The sequence below is a fragment of the Salmo trutta genome, chromosome 15, assembly GCF_901001165.1.
Source record: "Salmo trutta chromosome 15, fSalTru1.1, whole genome shotgun sequence".
Classification (NCBI taxonomy): domain Eukaryota; kingdom Metazoa; phylum Chordata; class Actinopteri; order Salmoniformes; family Salmonidae; genus Salmo; species Salmo trutta.
Window position 1 is genome coordinate 14,676,811 of NC_042971.1, and position 22,967 is coordinate 14,699,777.

Sequence of the window (22,967 nt, forward strand, 5' to 3'; positions counted from 1 at the left end):
CACCCGAACAACACTGCCACTGGAGACATGATTGTGCATATTTCTACCATTGCTGTCACGTCCTGACCAGTATAGGGGGTTATTGTTTATTGTAGTTTGGTCAGGACGTGGCAGGGGGTATTTGTTTTATGTGGTTCGGGGTTTAATGGTATATGTATTTATGTAAGAGGGGTGTTTGATTTATGTGTTCCGGGGTTTTTGGGTAATGTTCTTGTTTTGTATTTCTATGGTTTTCTATGTTGTGTATTTCTTTGTGTTGGCCTGGTATGGCTCTCAATCAGGAACAGCTGTCCATTGTTGTTGCTGATTGAGAGTCATACTTAGGTAGCCCTGTTTCACCTGTCCCTTTGTGGGAAGTTGTTGTTGTACTGCTGTGTGTTAGCCTGCAACACTGTTCGTTTGATCGTTTTCTTGTTTTGTTTGTTACGTGTTCTAATAAAGTTAAGATGAGCACTCAACCCGCTGCGCCTTGGTCCATTACGTACGACGACCGTTACAATTGCATGTGCAAAATTCCACTTTATGTCCCTTTGAGTCCCTGCCAAATGTATTTTCTATGCCTGTAGTAAGCTGCAAAGGTCTTGCATTCTACTTTCACATTCCCTAAGAGACACTTAAATGTATGAACTGTCACTTACCAAGCATTATCTTTGGTTGTAAAAAGGAGCCAAAAGCATATAAAAGGAAAAGTGACAAGAAATGATGTGTTGGCATTTTTATAATTCAATTTATTACACATTGATAAAAATGTCAACATGACTTTTTTCCTCTCTTTTATTTAAAGACTTATGCAGAGAATCCGATTCTACAGAGGGCCATATCATAACAAAACCAAACATTTACAGAAGGTATACCTTTCCACCCAATCCAACAGAATACTACCCCATCTCCATCATCGTTTGGCATTTATCATACATTATATACCACAAACACATATCAGTGAGTGTGGATGTGTTTACCCCTCACCCATTATATATCTTCAACATTTGTGCTTTAAAAAATGAGGTTTTATTTCTAAATTAATAGTTTTTTATGCCTGATAAATAAAAACACAAGAAAACAAAAAACTCCCACAAGTACCTAACATTGATCAAAGACCCAACTTTGAAAAGCAAGTACTGTCCAGAACAACAGTTCTAAATGGGGGATTACTTGGTCTCCAACATAGGGGATCGGTTTGCGATGCGTTTATATACATGTTACAGCTGCTGTATGTGAAAGGAGAAGGGGTTGGAAGCTCATGTTTGCAAATGTGCCACAGATTCCACAGCCAATTCTCTGGAACAGATGCAATGCCTTCATAAATGAGTATGACAAAATAACAACAACTGGTGGTGGCCCACTTTCCACTCTGAATGGCAGGAAATGTATTTTAGCTGAGGTTTTAATTAGCAAACAATATAAAGGAACTCTTCAGCGATTTTGCTCTCTTTAAAGTTAAAGGAAGAAGGAAAAACATTTATTTATCCACTTGGCAATTTATCATCACTGATTATTAGCAAATCCTCAAATAGAATTATTCATGTGAATATACAGTACTTTTGGGTTTTTTCCATTGACTCGCTTTATTGCCATATAAAACAAAAGTGCAATCGACATTCAAAGCCATCTCCCCATCAATAGATCGACCTGTACATCAAAAATAAAGAAGAGTAATTCACGATTACCCAGCAGAAATATGGTTAAAAGTCCAAGGGTGCATGGTTGATTAAGGAGTTAAGCTTTTTACAAGACCTTGTTAATTTGAAAACACAGGGGTCAGGGAAAGAGGCTAATTAACGTGTTTCAAAGCTGTCCTTGGATAGCACAAAGCTGACTACATGAATGGAAAGGATGCTTCTAATGTGCAAAATGCCTAACAATAGGTTGGTACAAACAATATTTATTATCTTGGGTAGTATTTTTCTATTAAATAGTCATATATGCATTATGTATATTATTTATCCTTTTTTTCGTCATGATAGTAAACATCCATACAATAGGTTTAAATTGAAATATCTATATATTTATATTTATACATTTCACACAGGACTTGTGTGCACTTGCATACAGAAAGCCTTCCATCCCCAGCAACGGATCCTCTCAATCGGTCATAATGCAACCGACTCTCTCCTTCTCCCTCTGGGATGCTCGAACCTTCTCACCCCTGTGCACTGATCTACAATACACACTAGTCAGTCTACACAGTCCAGAGATATCATCACCACTGCACAATGTCCAGTACTACAATACCCATTTATTGTAAAAACACCCCAACCCATGCCATACAATGCCCCCCACTCTCAATTTGGATCATGGTTTTCTGAAAGCAAATTGGGTGCTGACGGCTTGAAGAAAATAAAGACATGAAGCCCGTGATCGTTATTCCAAAGAGTTTTTGGACACCGACGCTACACATGGAACTATGATTACTGAGGTCAACATAAAGCTATGGATATGACCCCGGAGAATGCAGTTTTTTTTTAAAAGCCCTTGCTAATCGATATTGCTACATTAACATAATTTTAGGACAATTAACTTTAACTTTCCACATCTGAGAAAACATCTCTTTGTGTATGTTTGAATGTGAAAAAATGAAACCAATAAAAAGAAACCAACAATATTTTTACATGTTCGGTTTAGTACCTGTTGGGTCTCTCTGAAGAGGGATTGATATCATGCTACAAAAATATAGGTATTCGATACTATCATAGAACTACAAGACATTTCCTGTGTGTAGGACACAACACTAGCCCATCACGTTTAATGCCTCTGTGTTCTCTCCCATCAACATCAAGCAGCAACAAATGCAGTCAAAAATAAACATTCCCCTAACGGCATGTGAGACTGAAGGCAGTGTAGCTGGTACTTTCTGAGTGTTGTCTAAAACATTGTCAACAGAAGATGGGAACCACGGCGCCTTCACAGGGTCACGGAATAGAGCAGGATGTAAAACTTAGTGCCATCAATCAAGGGAGTAGCCTTTCCTTAGTTCAACCCTGAAAATGTAAAAGGCACTGCTCTTCACTCTCAATGCATTTGCCACCGCCCGCCCGCTGCAATGCTTACTGCTGGCAGCCCTCTTAGAAACTTAACAATGCTGCTGACAGTCCTCTGGGCCCTGTACAAATGACCCTCTAGGGGCTCTTCTATGCCATAGAAACCAGAAACCAAAGTAAACAATAATAGTGTTTTTTAATTCTAAATATAAAATGCATTCCGACATTTAGATTTTACAGTTTTACATTCTTACTCATTAGTAACCCACCCCAGCCTTTGACACATTGTTGTTGTTAGTGTGTACATAGCTATGGATTTAGTTGAATAGATATTAACTTATATTTCAATTATAACCACTGGCAATGTTGACCAGCCATCAGTGGAACACTGACTTGGTAAGAAACAGTCACTTAGTAGTGAACCAGTAAATACTCTCTTCATACAAACTTTTTTCAACGTTTCATAAACTGTAAAAAAAAAAATTCTCTGCCACGTGTTGAATATTAATACCCTTTAGTTACACTTTGCAAAGCTTAAACGTAATATTGACATCTCTAACACTTGATACTATTTACAATACAACTAAATAAATTGTTTTCATAATGTTGCACATAAATGATTGAATCGTTTCTATCCTCTTCTTAAATCCATGAATGAATGACATTGTTTTCACTGAGACATGTTTTATTGCTATTGCTGAACCCCTATCTTGATTCTTTCAACAAAAGGAAATGAACAACCCCAAAACATCAACTACAGAGAATGGAAGAATATTTGACAGAGATTGCAGGTAGCATTTTGTCACTGATATCAAACAAACTAGGCCTTCAGTCAAATGTTGATTGGTCTTTGAAAAGAAAAACTCCCAGTACATGCAAAAAAACACCATTTTCTTTTACAGTGGCAATGATCTAATGCAAAACAACAACTGAACATATATCAGAAAACTAAAACAAAGAATAGATCCTTAAAAATTGTTGGGCTATGTGAATTTGTAGAATAGCATTCTCTTGCGTATATCATGTATTATTTATAGCATATTTTCTTTAGTAGCATAATCCCTCCCTCCCAAAACAATTCCCATTATAGTCATCACATTGCTCTGATCCTAAAACCTTTTCTCTTTTTTAAATCGTGGAAGGTACAGTATGTGACATTGAAGCAATGTGGCGACTGGGAACTCAACCAGCATGGACACCATGTTTTCTGAAAATAAACATTCGGAAAAAAGAGAAGGGGGGATTGGGATTAGTGGGATCCCGGGGTCATCCCCTGTAACTTGGGCTTTTTATTCAAGTAAGTTGCCCAGTAGACCAGATTAAAGGTTCCGAAGAGTAACGGGAAGGCTATTCTGGCGATCCTGTCGATCTTGCTGACGCTGTTGAAGGTCTTCTTGGCCTCTGGTGGCTTGGGCTTGGGCTCCTCCTTGGGCTCGGTGGGGGGAGGGGGGGCGCTTTTGGCAATGGTGGCCAAACCAGGGTCCCTGGCAATGTTTGGAGCGAAGGCTGTAGCAGTGGCGGCGGTGTAGGCGGTGGTGTTGTTCTTCTTCAAGAGGGACTCCTTCTTCTTCTTTTGCTGCAAGGAGGGTAAACAAACAGTGCCTTGGATTATCTCACGAGAAACCAACCAACAAAGCACACTGACAAGCTAACAACTCAAACTGGGGACATCCTTTATAGATAAGTATTGATGTCTGTTCAAAAAACATGGCAAAACAGTGTGTGATAATGGCAAGACATTGTGTAAGAGTTTGTCTAATATTTAGTTTCAATTTTGTTTAGGAGCAGGTAGAGACCACACAGTACAGTAATGTACTGTACTTCAAACTGCACCAGTGAGACAGTGAGCACCAGAAGACTGCAGGAACTCTAAACTATTCATGTTTTTGTCATGTCCCAAGAATCTCATTTGCATTGAGATGAGTTTGTGACATAAAACTAAACCCTCGCTGCTGTGCTCCACCAATAATGTAGAAGTAACTGCTCTGGTTTTGGGTGGAATCCCCCTGATAATTATGTTAGAGCTTTGCTATCTTAAAGCTATAATCCTTAAATGAAACAATAACAAAGCATTCTTCCTGCCCCTCTTTCACTAAAAAGCTACGGGATGGGGCTGGTGAAATGTAACCACTCTCAAATTCATAGACAGAGCTATTGATACAAGGACTGACCATCCACGATATCAAATGTATAGTTTTAACCGTGTCTGAGGCTATACAGTGTTTCTTTACATTTATGTTGTTAACAAACATCGGAGTAAAACAAGCAGATATTTTAGGTTCTGATGGGGTACGGAAGTTGAACTAAGCTCATGAGGCATTTATTCATTATATATGCTTCAAGAATCAATGGATAGCAACTAAGGATTCTAAGATGAATATATCACAACACATATCATTAATTGAAAAATACAATATATTTTATGTGAGATAATACGACTAATACCTTCTCTGGCACCACACTTTTTCCGTCCCAGGCATAGCCCCTCTTTGTGAAATAGTTCACTGTAGCAAACTCAATGAGGGCAGAGAAGACAAAAGCATAGCAGACTGCAATGAACCAGTCCATGGCTGTGGCGTAGGCCACTTTTGGGAGAGAGTTCCTAGCGCTGATACTGAGGGTAGTCATGGTCAGCACAGTTGTCACTCCTGTAGGGACAGAGAGGGAAAATGAGTTACATTCTAGACTAGAATAGATAGACCATGTTCCTGCTTGTTTGGGTTTTACATTGTAGGCTAAATAGGTATATTACGTCCTACAACTACACACTCTGTCCAACCTAGTCTAGAATGCGTGGCCATTTCCAAAATGGGGATGTTCTGGTGAGAGTAAAGCACACTGCTGTTGACATATGTAACTTTACGCATCTTGAATCAGTACCAACACAATTTGCCACTGGGTAAAATTGCTTAAATGGACGAAGCATAAGCTACCATTATGTTGGCAGCCTGAGCATTACATTTGATTAGCTGGCGAAAAGCTTGCCAACTTCTCCAATACCTCCCTGATTCCAGCTTCATGCATTACCTGAACAATGAGACTGCAGCCCCAGAACAATAGGAATTATCCCGTAATGCCGGTGGAGGCACATTTATTTTTGGATAAAAGCACCAAAAGACATGCGTTTCTTTTTAAGCCTGCATAATACCTGCACACAAAAGGTCGTATGACTTTAAAAACAGATAGGCGGACGGTGTTAAGCCTACAGGATTATGCAAGGTTGTCGTTCTGTACCGTGGATGGGTTTTGTTAAAGCAGAGGTGAGAGTAGGGGGGATCTGAGAAGAGAAGCAGGTCAGGGGATGTCTGTCGGTGCATTGCTCATCCACGCGGACTGCTGCAGATGTTTATACCACAAAATAAAAACAGCCGAGTGGCTTACACAGAGATCTCGGCTGGGGCCAAAGAAGACAATTCAAGGGACAGAATGAGAGACTGCTTATGAATTAGCCAATATAATATATTATTCCTCCACCACCATAGTGTTATAATGCAATGGTACTGGGTGTACAGGTTTAGGGAACGGGCAATGCGTGCCTCGTCATCATATGTCGATAGACTACTGTGACATTGTCTCTCCCTGCTCTGCTCTACTTGGAATACTTAGTTCACTGAGACAGAGGTGGAGAGATGAGACACACATCAGCGACTCAGCCTGATGCTTTATAGACTGAAACTTTGTGACTACTGCCTTTGGTCTGGACTTTGGTTGTGTGATGTGGTTTCTACACGGACATAAAGTGCTACTGTGGAGCAATTTTCCCTCTAAGGCCCTCTAAGACACGAGAAATTGAACTATTCTAAGTTCGCCCCATTAGATTGCACTATATAGATCGTTTTTTCTGTGATCGAATCAACATTATATAAGACCCTTTTCAATGCAACAAACCAAAACAAATATAACTTTGCAAGATTGGGTCTGTGATTTTGCTGCAGGCAGAGCCAGAGCGCAACGGAGTAGAATTATTTTGGTGGGGGTAGGCCACAAGCGGTCTTTCAATCATCGACGAGCGAATGCGCTTTTCAGTTCAGTTCAGATCAGATCACAGAGCCGCGCGTGTGCACATTTGTTGATATTCTTTGCTAGTTAGCGAGTTCTTAGGCCAGTTATAGATACAGTGCATTCGGAAATTATTCAGACCCCTTTACATTTAAAAAAAAAAATGACGTTACAGCCCTGTTCTAAAATGTATTCAATTGTGTTTTTTTCTCACAATACCCCATCATGCCAAAGCAAAAACTGTATTTTTAGAAATTTTGGCAAATGTATTCAAAATAGAAAACTGAAAAAACACATTTACATAAGTATTCAGACCTTTTACTAAGTACTATGGCAGCAATTACAACCTCAAGTGTTATTGGGTATGACGCTACAAGCTTGGCACACCTGTATTTGGGGAGTTTCTCCCATTCTTCTCTGCAGATCCTCTCAAGTTCTGTCCAGTTGGATGGGGAGTGTCGTTGCACAGCTATTTTCAGGTCTCTCCAGAGATGTTCGTTCGGGTTCAAGACCGGGCTCTGGCTGGGCCACTCAAGGACATTCAGAGATTTGTCCCAAAGCCACTCCTGCGTTGTCTTGGTTGTGTGCTTAGGGTCATTGTCCTGTTGGAAGGTAAACCTTCGCGCCGGTCTGAGGTCCTGAGCGCTCTGGTGCAGGTTTTCACTAAGTATCTCTCTGTACTTTGCTCCGTTCATCCTTCCCTCAATCCTCATTAGTCTCCCAGTCCCTGCTGCTGAAAAACATCCCCACAGCATGATGTTGCCACCACCATGCTTCACCATATCGATGGTGCCAGGTTTCCTCCAGATGTGACACTAGGCATTCAGGCCAAATAGTCCAATCTTGGTTTGATCAGAACAAAGAATTGTTTTTCTTATGGTCTGAGAGTTCTTTAGTTGCGTTTTGGCAAACTCCAAACAGGCTGTCACGTTCCTTTTATTGAGGAGTGGCTTCCGTCAGGCCACTCTACTATAAAGGCCTTATTGGTGGAATGCTGCAGAGATGGTTGTCCTTCTGGAAGGTTCTTCCATCTCCACAGAGGAACTTCGAAACTCCCTGACCAAGGCCCTTCTCCCCTGATTGCTCAGTTTGGCCGGGCGGCCAGCTCTAGAAAGAGTCTTGCTGGTTCCAAACTTCTTCCATTTAAGAATGATGGAGGCCACTGTGTTCTTGGGGACCTTCAATGCTGCCGAAACGTTTTGGTACCCTTCCCCAGATCTGTTCCCCCGTGACACAATCCTGTCTCAGAGCTCTACAGATAATTCCTTCAACCTAATAGCTTGGTTTTTGCTCTGATATGCACTGTCAACAGTGGGACCTTATATAGGTAGGTGTGTGCCTTTCCAAATCATGTCTCATGTCCAATCAATTGAATTTACCACAGGTGGACACCAATCAAGTTGTGGAAACATCTCAAGGATCAATGGAATCAATGGAAACAGGATGCATCTAAGCTCAATTTTGAGTCTCATAGCAAAGGGTCTGAATACTTAAAAAAAAAAAAAAAAAGTGCAAAATGTCTAAAAACCTGTTTTTGCTTCGTCATTATGGGGTATTGTGTGTAGATTGATGAGAAAAAAATATGTAAAATCCATTTCCAAATAAGGCTGTAACGTAACAAAATGTGGAAAAAGTCAAGGGGTCTGAATAGTTTCCAAATGCACTGTAAGTATAGATCAGCAATGGGGAGTTACTGCTTTCTACAAGAGTACAAAACATGTAGGCTACATTTCTTGGAAAATCCAGTCAGGTAAAAAGCTTATGTCTTAATTAAAGGTGGAGTGTTGTATTTTAAGACAGGCTTTAATATATGCAAATAAGTCAATAGGCAGAGAGGTATCCTACATTGTCCAATTATGTGTATGGTAATAACAATTGTTTTTATTTTGTAAAATGGTTTCTTGCATCATACAACACAATGCAATGCAATTTAAAGTCACATATTTGGCCCATGTTGTTACAGACCAAGAAAAAAAAGTTCTATTGTCAAGCCCTTCATAATGTAAAAAAAATGTTTTAAATGTAATGTAAGCCTGCATTGAACACCACATACAGTATAGGCTACTGTCGGCTAAATCATATCAATCAAAATCTATTTCCATGTGAAAATGTTCTGGGATTTGTTTAGTGTCACGCCTGCTCCCACTCTCCTTCCCTGGCGCTCGAGGGCACCAGGCTGCCCTGCATTACACACTCCTGCCACCATCATTACGCACCTGCTCCCCTCATCACATTGATATGAGTCAGAAACATTCATTCTAGTGTCAAAATTGACTACAAAGGATAAATGTGACCGACCGGCTCGATTTGGTCTTATGTAGCAAAAAGTGTTTTTTTACATTGGATAAAAGTAGAGACTCATAGCTAGACAATTGTATATCACACACTACAGTTGAGGAAGAATGGAAAAGTAATTCTGCTTTGAAAGTTGATAAACTTGTAATCTCCCTTTTGAGAAAATGGCCCTTGAATGTTTTGGTACACCTACTGGAGAGCTATTTTTTTGTCTACACCCATTCAGCATCATTCACTCCCTCTTAAGCTTTAGCCCCACTAATTTCTTTACAGATTCACATGTGAGGCCATGTACTAAACAACCAAAAATGTCAAGACTAAAGGCTGGTTTATACTATGGGTGTGTTTGCAAATTTAATTTGGAGTGCCTGTGTGCTCTGGGCGTTCGTAAACTCAGAGCGTTGTCAAATTGTTCGTTCATAACTGAACGCTCTGGCCGAGGAGCAGGGTTGACACGAGCGTTCTGACTTAACAACAACAGTCAAGCACCCAAGATAACAGGCTAACATTGGCTAGCTTGCTAGCTACTTCCAGACACAAATGAGAGAACAGCTCACTCTGACCATTTTGTTTTAGAGCTGGTTAGGTTGTTTTCATGTTATCCAGAGCGTTGGTGACTGGAACTGTGCTACTGGCAACAATTTAGTTATGCTTTCTTGCCTACGTTTACTGACACAGGCCATATTCAACGGGTGTTGAGCGTCCGTAAATTGGGCAGTAATTCTGCACTCTGGCACCTTCAGACGAGAGTGCTCTGAAATCGGAGTAGATAGCAAGAGCGAATTTACCAGCTACATCTATGGACAGTTGTAGCAGAGACATCATGAACATTCTATTGAAATGGTTACTTGCATAGTGCTGTCTTTTGTTTAGTCATGTAGCTAGCTAGCTAAACAATGAACTATAATCCCAACTCATAACGTTATTACCCTGCATGAATCTGCAGGTAGCTAACCAAACAGGTTCAATATTAGTTAGCTAACATTAGTCTATAACTAGCAATGCAAATGGCTCTGAGATACTAATAATATTACTTCACAGATCATAGACGTAATGTTAGCTAGCGAGCCAGCCAGCTAACGTTAGCTAGCTAGCTAACAGTGCATTTTAACTTTAAATGAAACTGACTTTCTGACAAAATTAGAAATGTGTAATATCTGAAAATATAGCTAGCTAGACTATCTTACCCATATACATGGATGGACGCTTCGCACTCTCTGTCACGGATGCCAAGGTTGCCCTTAGTTTGAAGATGTAATCCGGAGACAGGTGTTTTATATAACAGCATGCTGTGTGTTCTCTGGTCGACTCCGTCTACATATTTGCAATCAAACGCCAGAATTTTCTCCATCTTCTTAGCTATCATACTCTAATTCCACTGATTTCAAAACTCGTTCCTCCAGAAAGTGGAGAGCAACACTTATGCAGTTCTACTACATAATGTCTCTCAAAAAAGCTGTGTTAGAAAGGATAAGCTACACATACTGACCAGCTCATATTATAGACAGTACCATGATTAATGGAAGATCAATCCGAACTCATCTCTCGGCATGTCCAGCCCACTCATTATCTCAGCCAATCATGGCTAGCGGGAAGGTGGTTGGCTTTCTCCGTGGCTAAACCAACTAGGCTCATAATTTAACAATTTTATTCCGATTTACAGATGACATACAAGTTTGTTATTACGGCACATGAACATTCACATGATCCAGAAGGAATTTCTGCCCCCCCAAAAAAAATTTTGTAAAAAAAAGAAAAAAGGTTACATTCAAATGGCTCTCCTGTGAAGTAGTGACAAACACTTAGTTTCCTGAAACGAGTCACACATAGGATCATTTTGGTCATAAAGTCAGTTTTGTAAGTGAGTTCGTCACAACTAACCGGAAGGTTTGGTATGGATTATGATCATGCCCAGTGCCCACTAACACGAGAGAAGCAGCTGTGCTGATTGCACTCTATCAGCTGCGTGCGCTCTATCAAATCATAGCAGCCAGAACCTCCAGACAGTGAGACAGACCTGCCCATTACACAGCGCCTCAGTCTTGTTTACATACACTACCGTTCAAAAGTTTGGGGTCGGTCACTTAGAAATGTCCTGGTTTTTGGAAGAAAAGCAAATTTTTTGTCCATTAAAATAACATCAAATTGATCAGAAATACAGTTTAGACATTGTTAATGTTGTAAATGAGTATTGTAGCTGGAAATGGCAGATTTTTTTAATGGACTATCTACATAGGCGTACAGAGGCCCATTATCAGCAACCATCACTCCTGTGTTCCAATGGCACGTTGTGTTAGCTAATCCAAGTTGATCATTTTATAAGGCTAATTGATCATTAGAAAACCCTTTTGCAATTATGTTTCTTAAACTAGACACTCTAATGTACTTATCCTCTTGCTCAGTTGTGCACCGGGGCCTCCCACTCTTCTTTCTATTCTGGTTAGAGCCAGTTTGCTGGGTACTTGCTGATGGACTGGGTACTTGCTGATGTGTTTGATAGTGTCAATTACTTGAGAACTGAGACGATCAGAATGCATGTGATCCGACTGCAACTTGTCAATATTCCAAAACCCATTTGCGAGCATCTTGTGTCCCCCCACGTCCTGTTTCGTAACATGATTCCCTATGAAACACTGACAAACAGATGCACACTCTGGTAATAGATCATGAGAAAGTTATAAAAAACCAAATGGCACCGAAGCACACATGTCGCCACTCACCAGTGACCTGATTGTGGCCTGGCTGCTCAATGTGCCTGCTAGCTAATAACATTACTTTCTAGCTTCATTGAAAAAGTTTAAACTTAGCTCGTTAGCAAGTGATTTTTGGAACTGATAAACAGCATGTTGCTTGTACTTTATTTACGATAGTTTACCAGCTTGCAAATCAGTCCTGAGCGCGCCACCAGACTTTCCCGACTCAATAGACTGTATGAAGTACACTGACTCATTTTTTTTACTTGAGAAATACTGTGTTTTGTATGGTGTTTATTCTATACAAAAGCAAGGTACTGTTTATTAGAAAGTCTACTTCAGCATCACTGTGTAGTAAGCATATAGCTCCATTCAGTGCATAGTAAGTAATGCTTAACTTGGCTCACTCGTACTATAGAGTATCACGCTCAAATACACATAACAGCAGCGCCATCTATTGGCTTGGCGACATCTCGTAACATCTTCCTTTATGCAACACATGAAGATAACTCCTCCTCGACTCATGAACAGGAGATCTGGGGTTAGACTCTAGCCAGTGACAACATTACACTGTTAACCAAAACATATAACTGTGTTCTTATTCAAGTACCTTCAATAAGCATCAACTTTAAAGTCAAGAAGCAGACTACCCGTTTTCCTCTTACAAATAAAAATGCTAAAAATATATAACCTTTTAGATTAAACAACATAGTCTTTGGAGTATCTCACAGGCGGCCTGATATTTGCCTAGTTCTGGTGTGTCTCAGAGTTATATTTTGAGGTGGTGGGGCTGCTTCCATATCAGCAGCCTGTTGTTCACCACCAGCTTGAATGGCAGGTTTGTCCCATGGTCCCCAATCATCCTCATCCATATTTGTTTGATGGTCGTTCGGGGGGATCCTGAGTTGTTCAGTCACTGGACAAATGTCTTTTCTGTTTCTCCTATATTGTTTACCGTTCGCTATTACTTCATACGACCGGTCACTGAGTTGATTAGTGCATATGCCCAGCGTACAAGCGCTGGCTGAGCTGTTGGGGTGGAGAAGAACCCTTACTGTTTGTCCTTGGATGATGTTGCGCATGTCACAGGCATGTGTGTCATAGTGGTGTTTTGCTGTCAGCCCTTTTTGTAGTTTTCTTGGAATTAAATTTTTTTACCACTTGGGGTTCGAGAAGTTTTGTCATGGTGGGTAGGATTGTGCGTGTGCATTTGGACAAGAGTAGCTGTACAAGGAGAACTGTTAAGTCTCTCTATTGGAGTATTCCGCCATGCCAACCCTGCTTTCCATGGGTCTTCACCATCCATCGCAGCCTTTTATAGGAGCGTTTTGGCAGTTTTCACAGCTGATTCCGCTTTTCCATTGCCTTGGCTGTGATACGGTGATGACGTCACATGTTTAAAGTCCCACTCCTCAGCAAATGCCCCCCCCTTCTCATTCTGGTGAAGGGGGGGCGGGGCGTTATCAGAAACAACAGTGTGGACAATGCCATGTCTGCTGAACTGCTTTTTGCAGCATTCAATGATGGTGTCTGATGTGGTGTCAGTCAGCTCGTCGAGCTCCCAGTAGTCCGAGTAATAATCAACCATGATGAGGTAGTTGCTTTTGTTGACTGTGAGTAAGTCCATCCCGATCTTGGACCATGAGAGGGGAGGGATTTGGTGGAGGATGAGTGTCTCCTTTTTTTGTCTCTTCTGGATGGAGTTGCAGGTTGCACATTTGCTCATAAAGATCTTTACACCCTCTGTAATCCTTGGTCAGAAAACAGCATCATGTGCCTTTCTGAGACTGGCCTCTGTGCCTGAGTGTCCAGAGTGTATTTTGTGTAGAATGTCAGCTCGTAACATGTCAGGGATGAATAGCACTCAATTTTCTGTGGTGAGCTCCTCTTTGTAGATCCAGAAATCTTTCAGTGTGTGACTCACAGCCTGTTTGGCTCCAGGCCAGCCGTTGTGTGTACAGAGCCTGAAACAGTGGGTCCTGGGAACAGTGTGCTTTGATTGACTCTACTGTCTTAGTTGAGATGTTGACACATCACTGGTGTGATCCACCTGTTCCAGGTCAGTTGTGGCTAGACCCATAGCGTAGACCATGGCTGGTGTTTGCATTTGTCTGTGCTCTGTGGTTGATTGAGCTGTTCTGGACAGGAAGTCAGCTACATGTAGTTTATTGCCTTGTTTGTATTGCACATGGAGTTGGTATATTCGTAGCCTTATCAACATTCTCTGCAGTTGCTTGGGTGCTGTGAGTAATACTTTCTTGAAGATCGTCTCAAACGGTTTGTGGATGCTGTGTATTGTGATGAACTCTCTGCAATGCAGATACTGGCCAAACTTGTCACATGCAAAAACAATGGAGAGACATTATTTCTCAATCTGTGCATATCTTTGTCCTGTCTGAGTCAATGTTCTGGAGGCAAAATCAACAGGTTGTCCTTCTGTAGAAGGGCTGCTCCCAAACCTGTCTCACAGGCATCACACTGCAGTGTGACTTCATCATTCAGGTCGTAGTATTTGAGCACTGGATGTTGTGTGACTAACTGTTTGATAGTCTTCAACTGCTGTGTCATGCTGTGGTAGCATGTCCATTCAGTGTCCTTGTCAGTCAGTCTTCTGAGCAGCTCACACACATCAGATAGGCGGGGCATGAATTTTGCAAGATAGTTCACAAACCCCAACAGCAGCTGTAGTGACTTGACGTCGGTCGTTGTACCCATGTTCTGAATGGCTGTTATTTTCTCTGGGTCAGGGGCAAAGGCCCTCTGTGGTGAGAAGATGACCTATGCATGTCACACTAGGTAGCTTTAACAATAATTTGTTTTTGTTCAGCTTCAGGTTGACATCTCTTGCTCTCTGCAGGAGAGCTGTAAGGTTTCTGTCATGATCTGCAATCGCCTCTTTGTGTGTGTCACCACATCCATAGAGAAGAATGTCATGTGCGATCACGCTCACTCCTTTTAGTCTCTGTAGTACTTCACACTGTCTGCACTGGTATTCTTCATCTGCTGACTTGATTCCAAATGGCATTCTCAGCCATCTATACCTGCCTACAGGTGTCCAGAAAGTTGTTAGATCGCTGCTCACTTCATCAACTTTGACTTGTCAATATCCATCTTTGGCATTGAGTACTGAGAATACCTTTGCGTTGCATATCTCTGGTAGAATCTCTTCTATTGTGGACATCTGGAAGTGAGATCTCAGTAAGGCTTTGTTGAGTGCAATGGGGTTCATACATATGCATAGTTTATCAGGTTTTTCAATGACAACCATGTTGCTGATCCACGGTGTTGGCTCTGTGAATTTTGTGATGATGTCTGCATTGTCCATTGAATGTATGGCCTTTGAGATCCTTTCCTTCAGTGGAATAGGTATCCGTCTTGGTAGCTGCTGCACAGGCCAGGCTGCATTGTCGACCTCAAGGTGTAGCTCTCCAGGAAGGCAGCCAAGCCCATCGAACACGTTCTTGTACTTGGAGATGATCTCCTCAGTTGTCATGAGGACCTCAGTGGATGTGGTGCTCGGGGTGTCGACGTGATGCAACACATGGCTGTGGTTCAAACGTAGTAGACTGAGTCTTTCACACGTGTCAGCTGACAGCAGAGGAAGCTGGGATGTCTCCATGACCTGAAATTTGATATGAAATGTTTTTCCATCATGATCTAGTTTGAGATTACATTCTCCTGTTGGCTTTATCAGTGTGCCATCATATAGCGCTTGAGTGTAGCCTTGCTACTGTAAGTAGGAGAACTGGATTGTTGTCTTGAATGTCTCGCTGTAGGTCCCCATAGCTGACATTCACTGTTGATCCTGTGTCTAGTTGACATTTAATTGTATGGCTGGGGTCATATGTCAATGGCTCATCACTTAGTGGAGCTAGCTTAAGGTTAATTAACAATTTTTTTGTCTTATCTTCCACAGAATTTACCTGTGAGATGTACCACATTGCATGTTGTTTGGTCATCTGACTCATTATCTTCCTCTAATAGATTGAGTTGAGGTTTGTGTTGTTTACAAACTCTGGCAAAATGGTTTCGTTTGCCACATGCTTTACAGGTGACACCATATGCTGGGCATTTGGCGTTGGATGTACTGAACAACAGTAATGACAGGGTAAGTCGTTTGCATTCTAAGCTTGTTATTATCCCCTGTAAACTGTCTGTTTACAACCATATGTTTGCCGTTTTGATTCTGAATGTCGCTCACGGGTGGTATAATGTACAGTCTCTGGTTCAATTTTCCATATTTTCATTTGTGCTTGTTCACTTGAACGACGCATGTCAATGGCTTTGTTCAGTGTGAGGTTCGGTTCGTTGAGCATGCGCACTGCGCAGCTATATCTTTAGTGCCTATGATAAGCCTGTCACGGACTACTTCCTCTCGTAATACGCCAAATTCTCGTGTCTGCCAGCTTCCTCAGATTTGCAATGTACTGCTCTGATGTTTCACATTGACTTTGTTGACATGCATTCAACATGTACCTCTCGTAGATCACGTTCCTGGATGGCTCAAAATGTTTCTGTAGCGCCTCTATCATTTTTACCGGGTCAGTTCTCTCTGCTTCAGGCATATGAAGATGCCGCTGTAAGAGATTACATTATTTTCCCATCACGGTTAGCAGAGCTGCTATGTGGACTTTTGCTTCCTTTTCATCCAGACCGGTAGCTATCTCATTGTGCTATAAAAATGTCCAGTTGTTGTATGTATCGCCCTTTACGTCCATAGGCTCTGGTACTGGAATTACCGGGTAAGCCGTTGTTGTTGTCGTTATTCAAATTTTTTGATGCTGGTTAGCTAGTTTGCACGTCCCGTCCTACTATGCATTTATCCCTGATTCGTCAAGGATATACAGTACCTATTTGGTTCTGAATTCTGACACCATGTTTTGTATGGTGTTTATTCCATACAAAAGCAAGGTACTGTTGATTAGAAAGTCTACTTCAGCATCACTGTGTAGCAAGCATACAGCTCCATTCAGTGCATAGTAAGTAATGCCTAACTTGGCTCACTCGTACGATATAGTATCACAGCGCCATCTATTGGCTCGGCAACATCTCAAAACATATTGCACCAAACACCGCGACTAAGACCTCCTTCTGCAGAAAACGTCTAAATGAATAACAGAGTTATTGATTTATCTTAGATTAATTCGGACTATTTTAAGGAAGTGATTATTTTGAGGAAGTGGCTATGTTGTTGCTACGGTGACCAATGTTTTTTCTAAACTGTGCGTGCGCAGCCTCGAGACTATATCAGCCCACAGAGAGCAGCACAAGATTGAACTTCACTGAACTTTCTAGAGCAGTGGTCACCAACCGGAACTAGTTGATCTCCAAGGCAGTCCTAGTCGATCGCCAAAGCCTTTCGTGTCTCTATTTTTTTTATTGGTCTCGGGCTGTTGGCAGTAGGTGCGCCCGATTCAGCTGCCCTGCATGCCGGGTAGGCGAACTGTTGACATTTTTAACCATTTCATGTGTCTGAAGGTACAAACTCAGCCTTCCCGATGGGCCCAGAGAGCAAATCAAGTGCACTATAGGTCTACCACTGGCAGATCGGATGCCTCAGATGACCGTGTCTGCAGTAACGTAGCAGGCATAAAAGAAAGCTACAGCAAAATTGATACTGTGAGATTTCAAAATGTTTAAAACCATGACTAGAGAGAGACTGTCAATGAATACAGCGAAGCGTTGCTGTATTTATGATTGCGTTCACGTTTAAGTTCATACTCAGCACTGTCAACACTTTGTATTCAACACTTTTATAAGCCATAAAATGCACATTCTTCCTATTTCCACTACAATAAGCAGTGCAGCAGTAATGAATGTGTATCTATAGGCTTGTGTTGTTGATATTATTAGCGGCTTGGGTCTTTTTTAATATCGAGGAATATTTCACTTTCTCTGTTCACAGGAGTAACAACATGAATTTGTGCATGAGGCAGACATAATGTGGTGCGACTCGAGTTTCGCCATCAGCTGGAAGAGACGGTGTCCCTTTTTGGTCAGTGTCAGTGGAGGAAAGGGAGAGCGGAGGGATGTTGAGAGGCGGACCCTCGGTCTGCTGCTCTCTCCCTCCGCTGAGACTGACCATCAGATGCAGGCACCATCAGCCCAGTAAAATAAAAAGCGAATTATTTAAATGTATGCTCACTCAGCTAAGCGTCACAAGTAATACAACAATAGATCTGTTACCGGTGTGATCATATAGCCCACCTCAAATTTTGAAATATAATTTAAAAAAACGGCCCGAACAACATTGCATTGGCAGGGCAATTCAAGCAAAGCCGATATGTGGTGATAGTGTATTGGGCCTATAGCTTACTGCACAAACCTCATTGTTACAGTACTGTAAAATAAAAATCTGAGCGGTAGCTCTCAACTTGCATTTTGACTCATATTGATCTTGACTCAGAAAAGGTTGGTGACCACTGTTCTAAAGTTTTCCCTGTTAACACTATGAACATTTCCCTTTACTGTGGCAATAGCGATTGAATCAAGGCAATATTAGACACTTTCAACGCAACATAGCGAAACTAAAATAACTATGAAAGAGATTTTGTTGTAGGCAGAACGCATCGGAGTAGGATTCTATTGCATTGACACGCACTACTCAGCCCGGACTTTACACAGACCGGTGCAGCATAAACAACCAGAGCTGCAGTAAGCTTATATGCAAATAGACCATTTCCATTTATGGATCTGTGCCATTACTTTGAACTGGACTGTGTTTAAAGCATAAGCATAAGTAGATGCGCTTGTTTTTGAGATCAAAGCGAGAGCTACATGTAGCCACGTGTGCAATTTTTTTTAAATCCTTTGCTAGTTAGTGAGATATTAGCCCAGTTATAGATCATTTGTAGTTAGCAATAGGGGAGTGATTGCTTCCTACAAGAGCACAAAACGTGTACATTTCTAGACATCTTTGAAAAGTGAGTCAGGTAAAGAGCTTTCATTTTTGTCTTAAAGGGGCAGTGTTATATTTACAGACAGGCTTAAATAAGCTAAGTACTGTAGCATAATTTGTCTGATTCTCAGTAAGAATGGTATGGGAATAATAATGTATTTGATTTTGTAAAGTGGTTTCTTGCATCAAACAACACAACAACATATTTAGTCACCTTGTCTGAAGGACAAGTGGATAAATAGGTTAATGTCAAGCCCTGCATATTGTTTTTCAAAAGTCTCATGGAATGTAGGCCTACATTGAACACCACACATTGGCTGCTACTGTAGGCTGAATGATAGAACAGCTATTTTCATATTCAAATGTTATGGGATGCATTTTCTCCATTGTTTTTGTTGGTAGGCCACTCTGGTAGGCCTACATTATGATAAAATAGCCACAGTAGCCTACTTGACCACTGTTAAAACTGTAACTTAAGGCGGGTACAGCCTCAGTGTTCACAGTAAATGCGTGCTGGAAGATGCACAGAATTTTCACAACGTTCGACTTTGTGCTCAGCAGAACTGTAATTTGCTCAGAGACAAAATGTTTCTGAGGGAACATTGACGGTGACCCAGGAGGGACAAACCTGCCAGGGTACGATATGCCAACATAACACCCACATCAAACCACACCGCCAAGACAACTCTCGTTTAGCTTCAGCATTTCTTTATGAGAAACCTTCAAAACGAGGCCAAATCATGAAGTACAGTTGCCCTTTAAACCCTCCTAAGGAATTATTCTAGACTTCACAAAGTCTTTTGAGTGAAGTCTTTTGAAAATAATTATATATGGTGGTGTGGGGTCTTCTGACGTATATTTACCACTAATAACCTTTCCTTATTACATTAATCTAATTTTTAAATCACAAATCAGACAGAACACATGCCATCTTGAAGCTATGAAAGCAACTAAGTGGAGCGATTCACTTTCTCCTCCGAGCTCTGAATGTTATTGTTGGCCATCAGAATGAACAATTCTCTGTTGTTCCCATGATGTTTTGATGATTCACAGTCCGTCACAACTCCTACACCCTATTCACACACATTCAATGCCGAGACCCCAGAGAGATCATAATAATGCAATCACGTCAATAACAAATACAAATGGTCAAAAACCCTAAAATGTCCCAAAAACATGCATGCTCAATCCTCTCCACTCCATTTTAGAGGGACCAATACATTTTGCAGATAGGTATAAAGGGAAATGGGAAGAGATACCGAGTCAACTGAAATGTGTCTTCCGCATTTAACCCAACCACTCTGAATCAGAGGTGCGTATAGGGTCAAGCCATGTTGCCATTTCTACTATACCAAAGTACTATGACAGTAGTGGAATTTCTTTGGAAGGTCATACTACCATCAATATTTATTTTCACAATCTTGATAATGAAGCAGTCCTCGGACACTTTCCTTTATTGTAGGGTGTCAAATCAGTTCTATTTTCTATTGCTGTCCTAATTTGGCGACATCAAAGGCTCGGAGTGTTCGTCTGGCTAGATAGGGTTTTACAGTAGAAACATCTAGGTACTGTGAAACGCAGCGCCGCTGACATTTCATTATCCACTTGGATGGAAGTACGTTTGGGTAAAGGGGAGGGGGATGCCACAGTCAGTCAAGAATTGAGGCTGGTCTAGGGCAGCTGCCTCCCTCCCTCCCTCCTTCCTCCCTCCTTCCTTCCTTCCTTCCCCACCACACTCTTCTCCAAAGTATCCTGAAGGATCCACTAACATACATAAAGACAGCAAGCTGTGTTGCCATGGAAACGTCGCACTGGCTCTAACATCGTTTCATGTCGTATTTCTTTCTTTAACCAAGAGTGCTAAAATCCCAAATGACGTGTGGAATGAAATCAAAGTCATGTGGTGGGCACGGTTGCATTTGCTTATAGAATAGAGAGTGACACGGTTAGGTATTTCGATTTGTTTTTAACTTAAAATAAATGCAGCGATGGATTCATTAAAACCTGATTTTGACACGTGTCTTAAATGAGTCTATTTGACAGGTTGGACTAATAGACTGCGTGTGGCGGGTGAGTTTGAAGGCCCTTAATGAACAGAGGCAACCATCTGGAAAGTTCTAAGTGGAGTGATGGCAGTATAAGTCAATTGTTGGGAACCCTTCCACTCAATTGAGCTCTATGTGCAGAAGCAACTGACACGTGATTTAGATGACACACATCTTTGCCTCACACACAGACGGTAGGTAGCAGGGAGGAACATTTTGTAGATAAGGGGTGATAGCGTGAAAAGGTACACTGCAAAAAAAATGAAATTCAACATTTCAGGTAATGAATGGCAAGGTGGAGCAATGAGACTGTCACACTTTGCTGACTTAGATAGAGAGAGCACTGTAACAAGGAAATCATGGATAAATCCTCACCAATAAATCAAGTATATCAAACGAAATCTTAAATTAAACTAATATTTAACTCCTGGCCCTCTCCATTCCCCTATCAGAGAAGCCTACTGTGTCAACCTTAAGGCTACTGCTTTATTCATGACCTTATCAATAACTAAAAACTAATCTGCACATGTCTAACCATGCCAGTGGCACACACCAACCCCGAAGACGTCCAATAGCGATGCTCACTTTAAGAGAAGGGAAGAAAAAGAGCTAATCTTCGAGCACCGTTGATGTCTATGAAAGCCACAGATGAATAATAGAGGACTGTGCTCCAAAATGAAATATAAAAGGAACATATGAATTCATTTTTCCTTTCAGAGCCATAGAATCATTATCATATTTATATTTTTTTATTGGGATGATAGATAAATAAATAGCAAATCGTTTTCCCACTACAATATCCTGGCTCTGAATTTATCTGCCTTCTTTAATCACAACAATGACAAATAGATAACCCTATGCTGCATTTTTAAATTGCCAATTTATCTAAAAGGGAGGCTTTGCATTTGCTATATGCCGTGTTTGCTCACTCACACGGAACCCCTACATCGGATATCAACCAGGAGGCAATACATTGCATCTTATGTTAGCAAAGCAAGCAAATATGTTTTGATGAGACAAATACTACTTACTAATTTCACTAATTATTTCTTAATGTCTTGAACAAGTTACATTACATTACAGTTGTTAAGACATGCTTGTTATAAACATCTGCCAACAAATAAACACGAATGTACTTTTGCCAACAGCCTAATGATTAACGTCACAATGAAACATACCAACTGCCACTCACATCAGTCATTATGCGTTATTTATTATCAGTGACATATGCCATTGACCGAGACTATCTCTTGAAACATGCCCATCTCATGCCTGAAATAATGAGTACTGTATTGGTAAGTGTAGTGTGAGTACAGTGTATGAGTTTTTTGCTCCACGAGACAGAAGTACAGTACATGGCATGAGGAAGACACGCGCTCCAGATAGTGCTATGCATCTAGGTCAACCTCATTCAGCTACTCCTCATTCTGCCACATGATGAACAGCACCAGGTAGGCTGCACAACAGCACCACATGAACCCTGCAGCAAACACAGTACAGGCTAGGGCTGCTGTTGAAAAATCATCTGCATCACACTCCCAAAGATGCTTTATTATGTAGCTTGGAAAGCTCCTTTAAATACTCGGCCAAGGGAAACACTGACATCAGCGATGCACATAGAGAGGAAGAAGTAAAGCAAGGACAGCCCAGCTAACCGCCGCTCTGTTCTGCTACAGAGCAGCATGCTGCAGACTGACGAACAAGAGCCTTCCTTTTGGACGCTGTTGCATAAGAGCTCAGACACACACACGCACACACACACACACACACACACACACACACACACACACACACACACACACACACACATACACACACACACACACACACACAGCCAACGTAGAACTTGAAATTCCACTGCAGCCACTGTTGAATCAAGAATTAATGCTCCTCTGGCTGGTGCAGTGCTCCAGTATACAGTAGGCTTAGAAATCAGACGGTAATAAGAGGATTCAACCAATCCGGTTTAATACTGACTTTAGGAAACCAACCAATGCGAGTGAGTGTCAGTGTTACTTTTCCTTCTCTTTGATACAAGCTCATTAATTGATGGGCACCA

At 41.3% G+C, this 22,967-nt stretch overlaps 1 protein-coding gene across 3 annotated transcripts in view; it reads right to left on the reverse strand.

The window, feature by feature from the left end:
- Positions 1-710: 710 nt before the first annotated feature.
- gabra1 (gamma-aminobutyric acid type A receptor subunit alpha1) overlaps positions 711-22,967 on the reverse strand; it is a 33,942-nt gene continuing 11,685 nt past the window's right edge. For all 3 annotated transcript variants that reach the window (XM_029690492.1, XM_029690491.1, XM_029690493.1), the window contains exons 9-10: positions 5,424-5,626; positions 711-4,554 (exon numbers count right to left, since the gene is read on the reverse strand). In XM_029690492.1, coding sequence (XP_029546352.1) covers positions 4,228-4,554; positions 5,424-5,626 — 530 coding nt within the window. In that variant the 3' untranslated portion in view covers positions 711-4,227. The remainder of the gene's footprint in view (positions 4,555-5,423; positions 5,627-22,967) is intronic.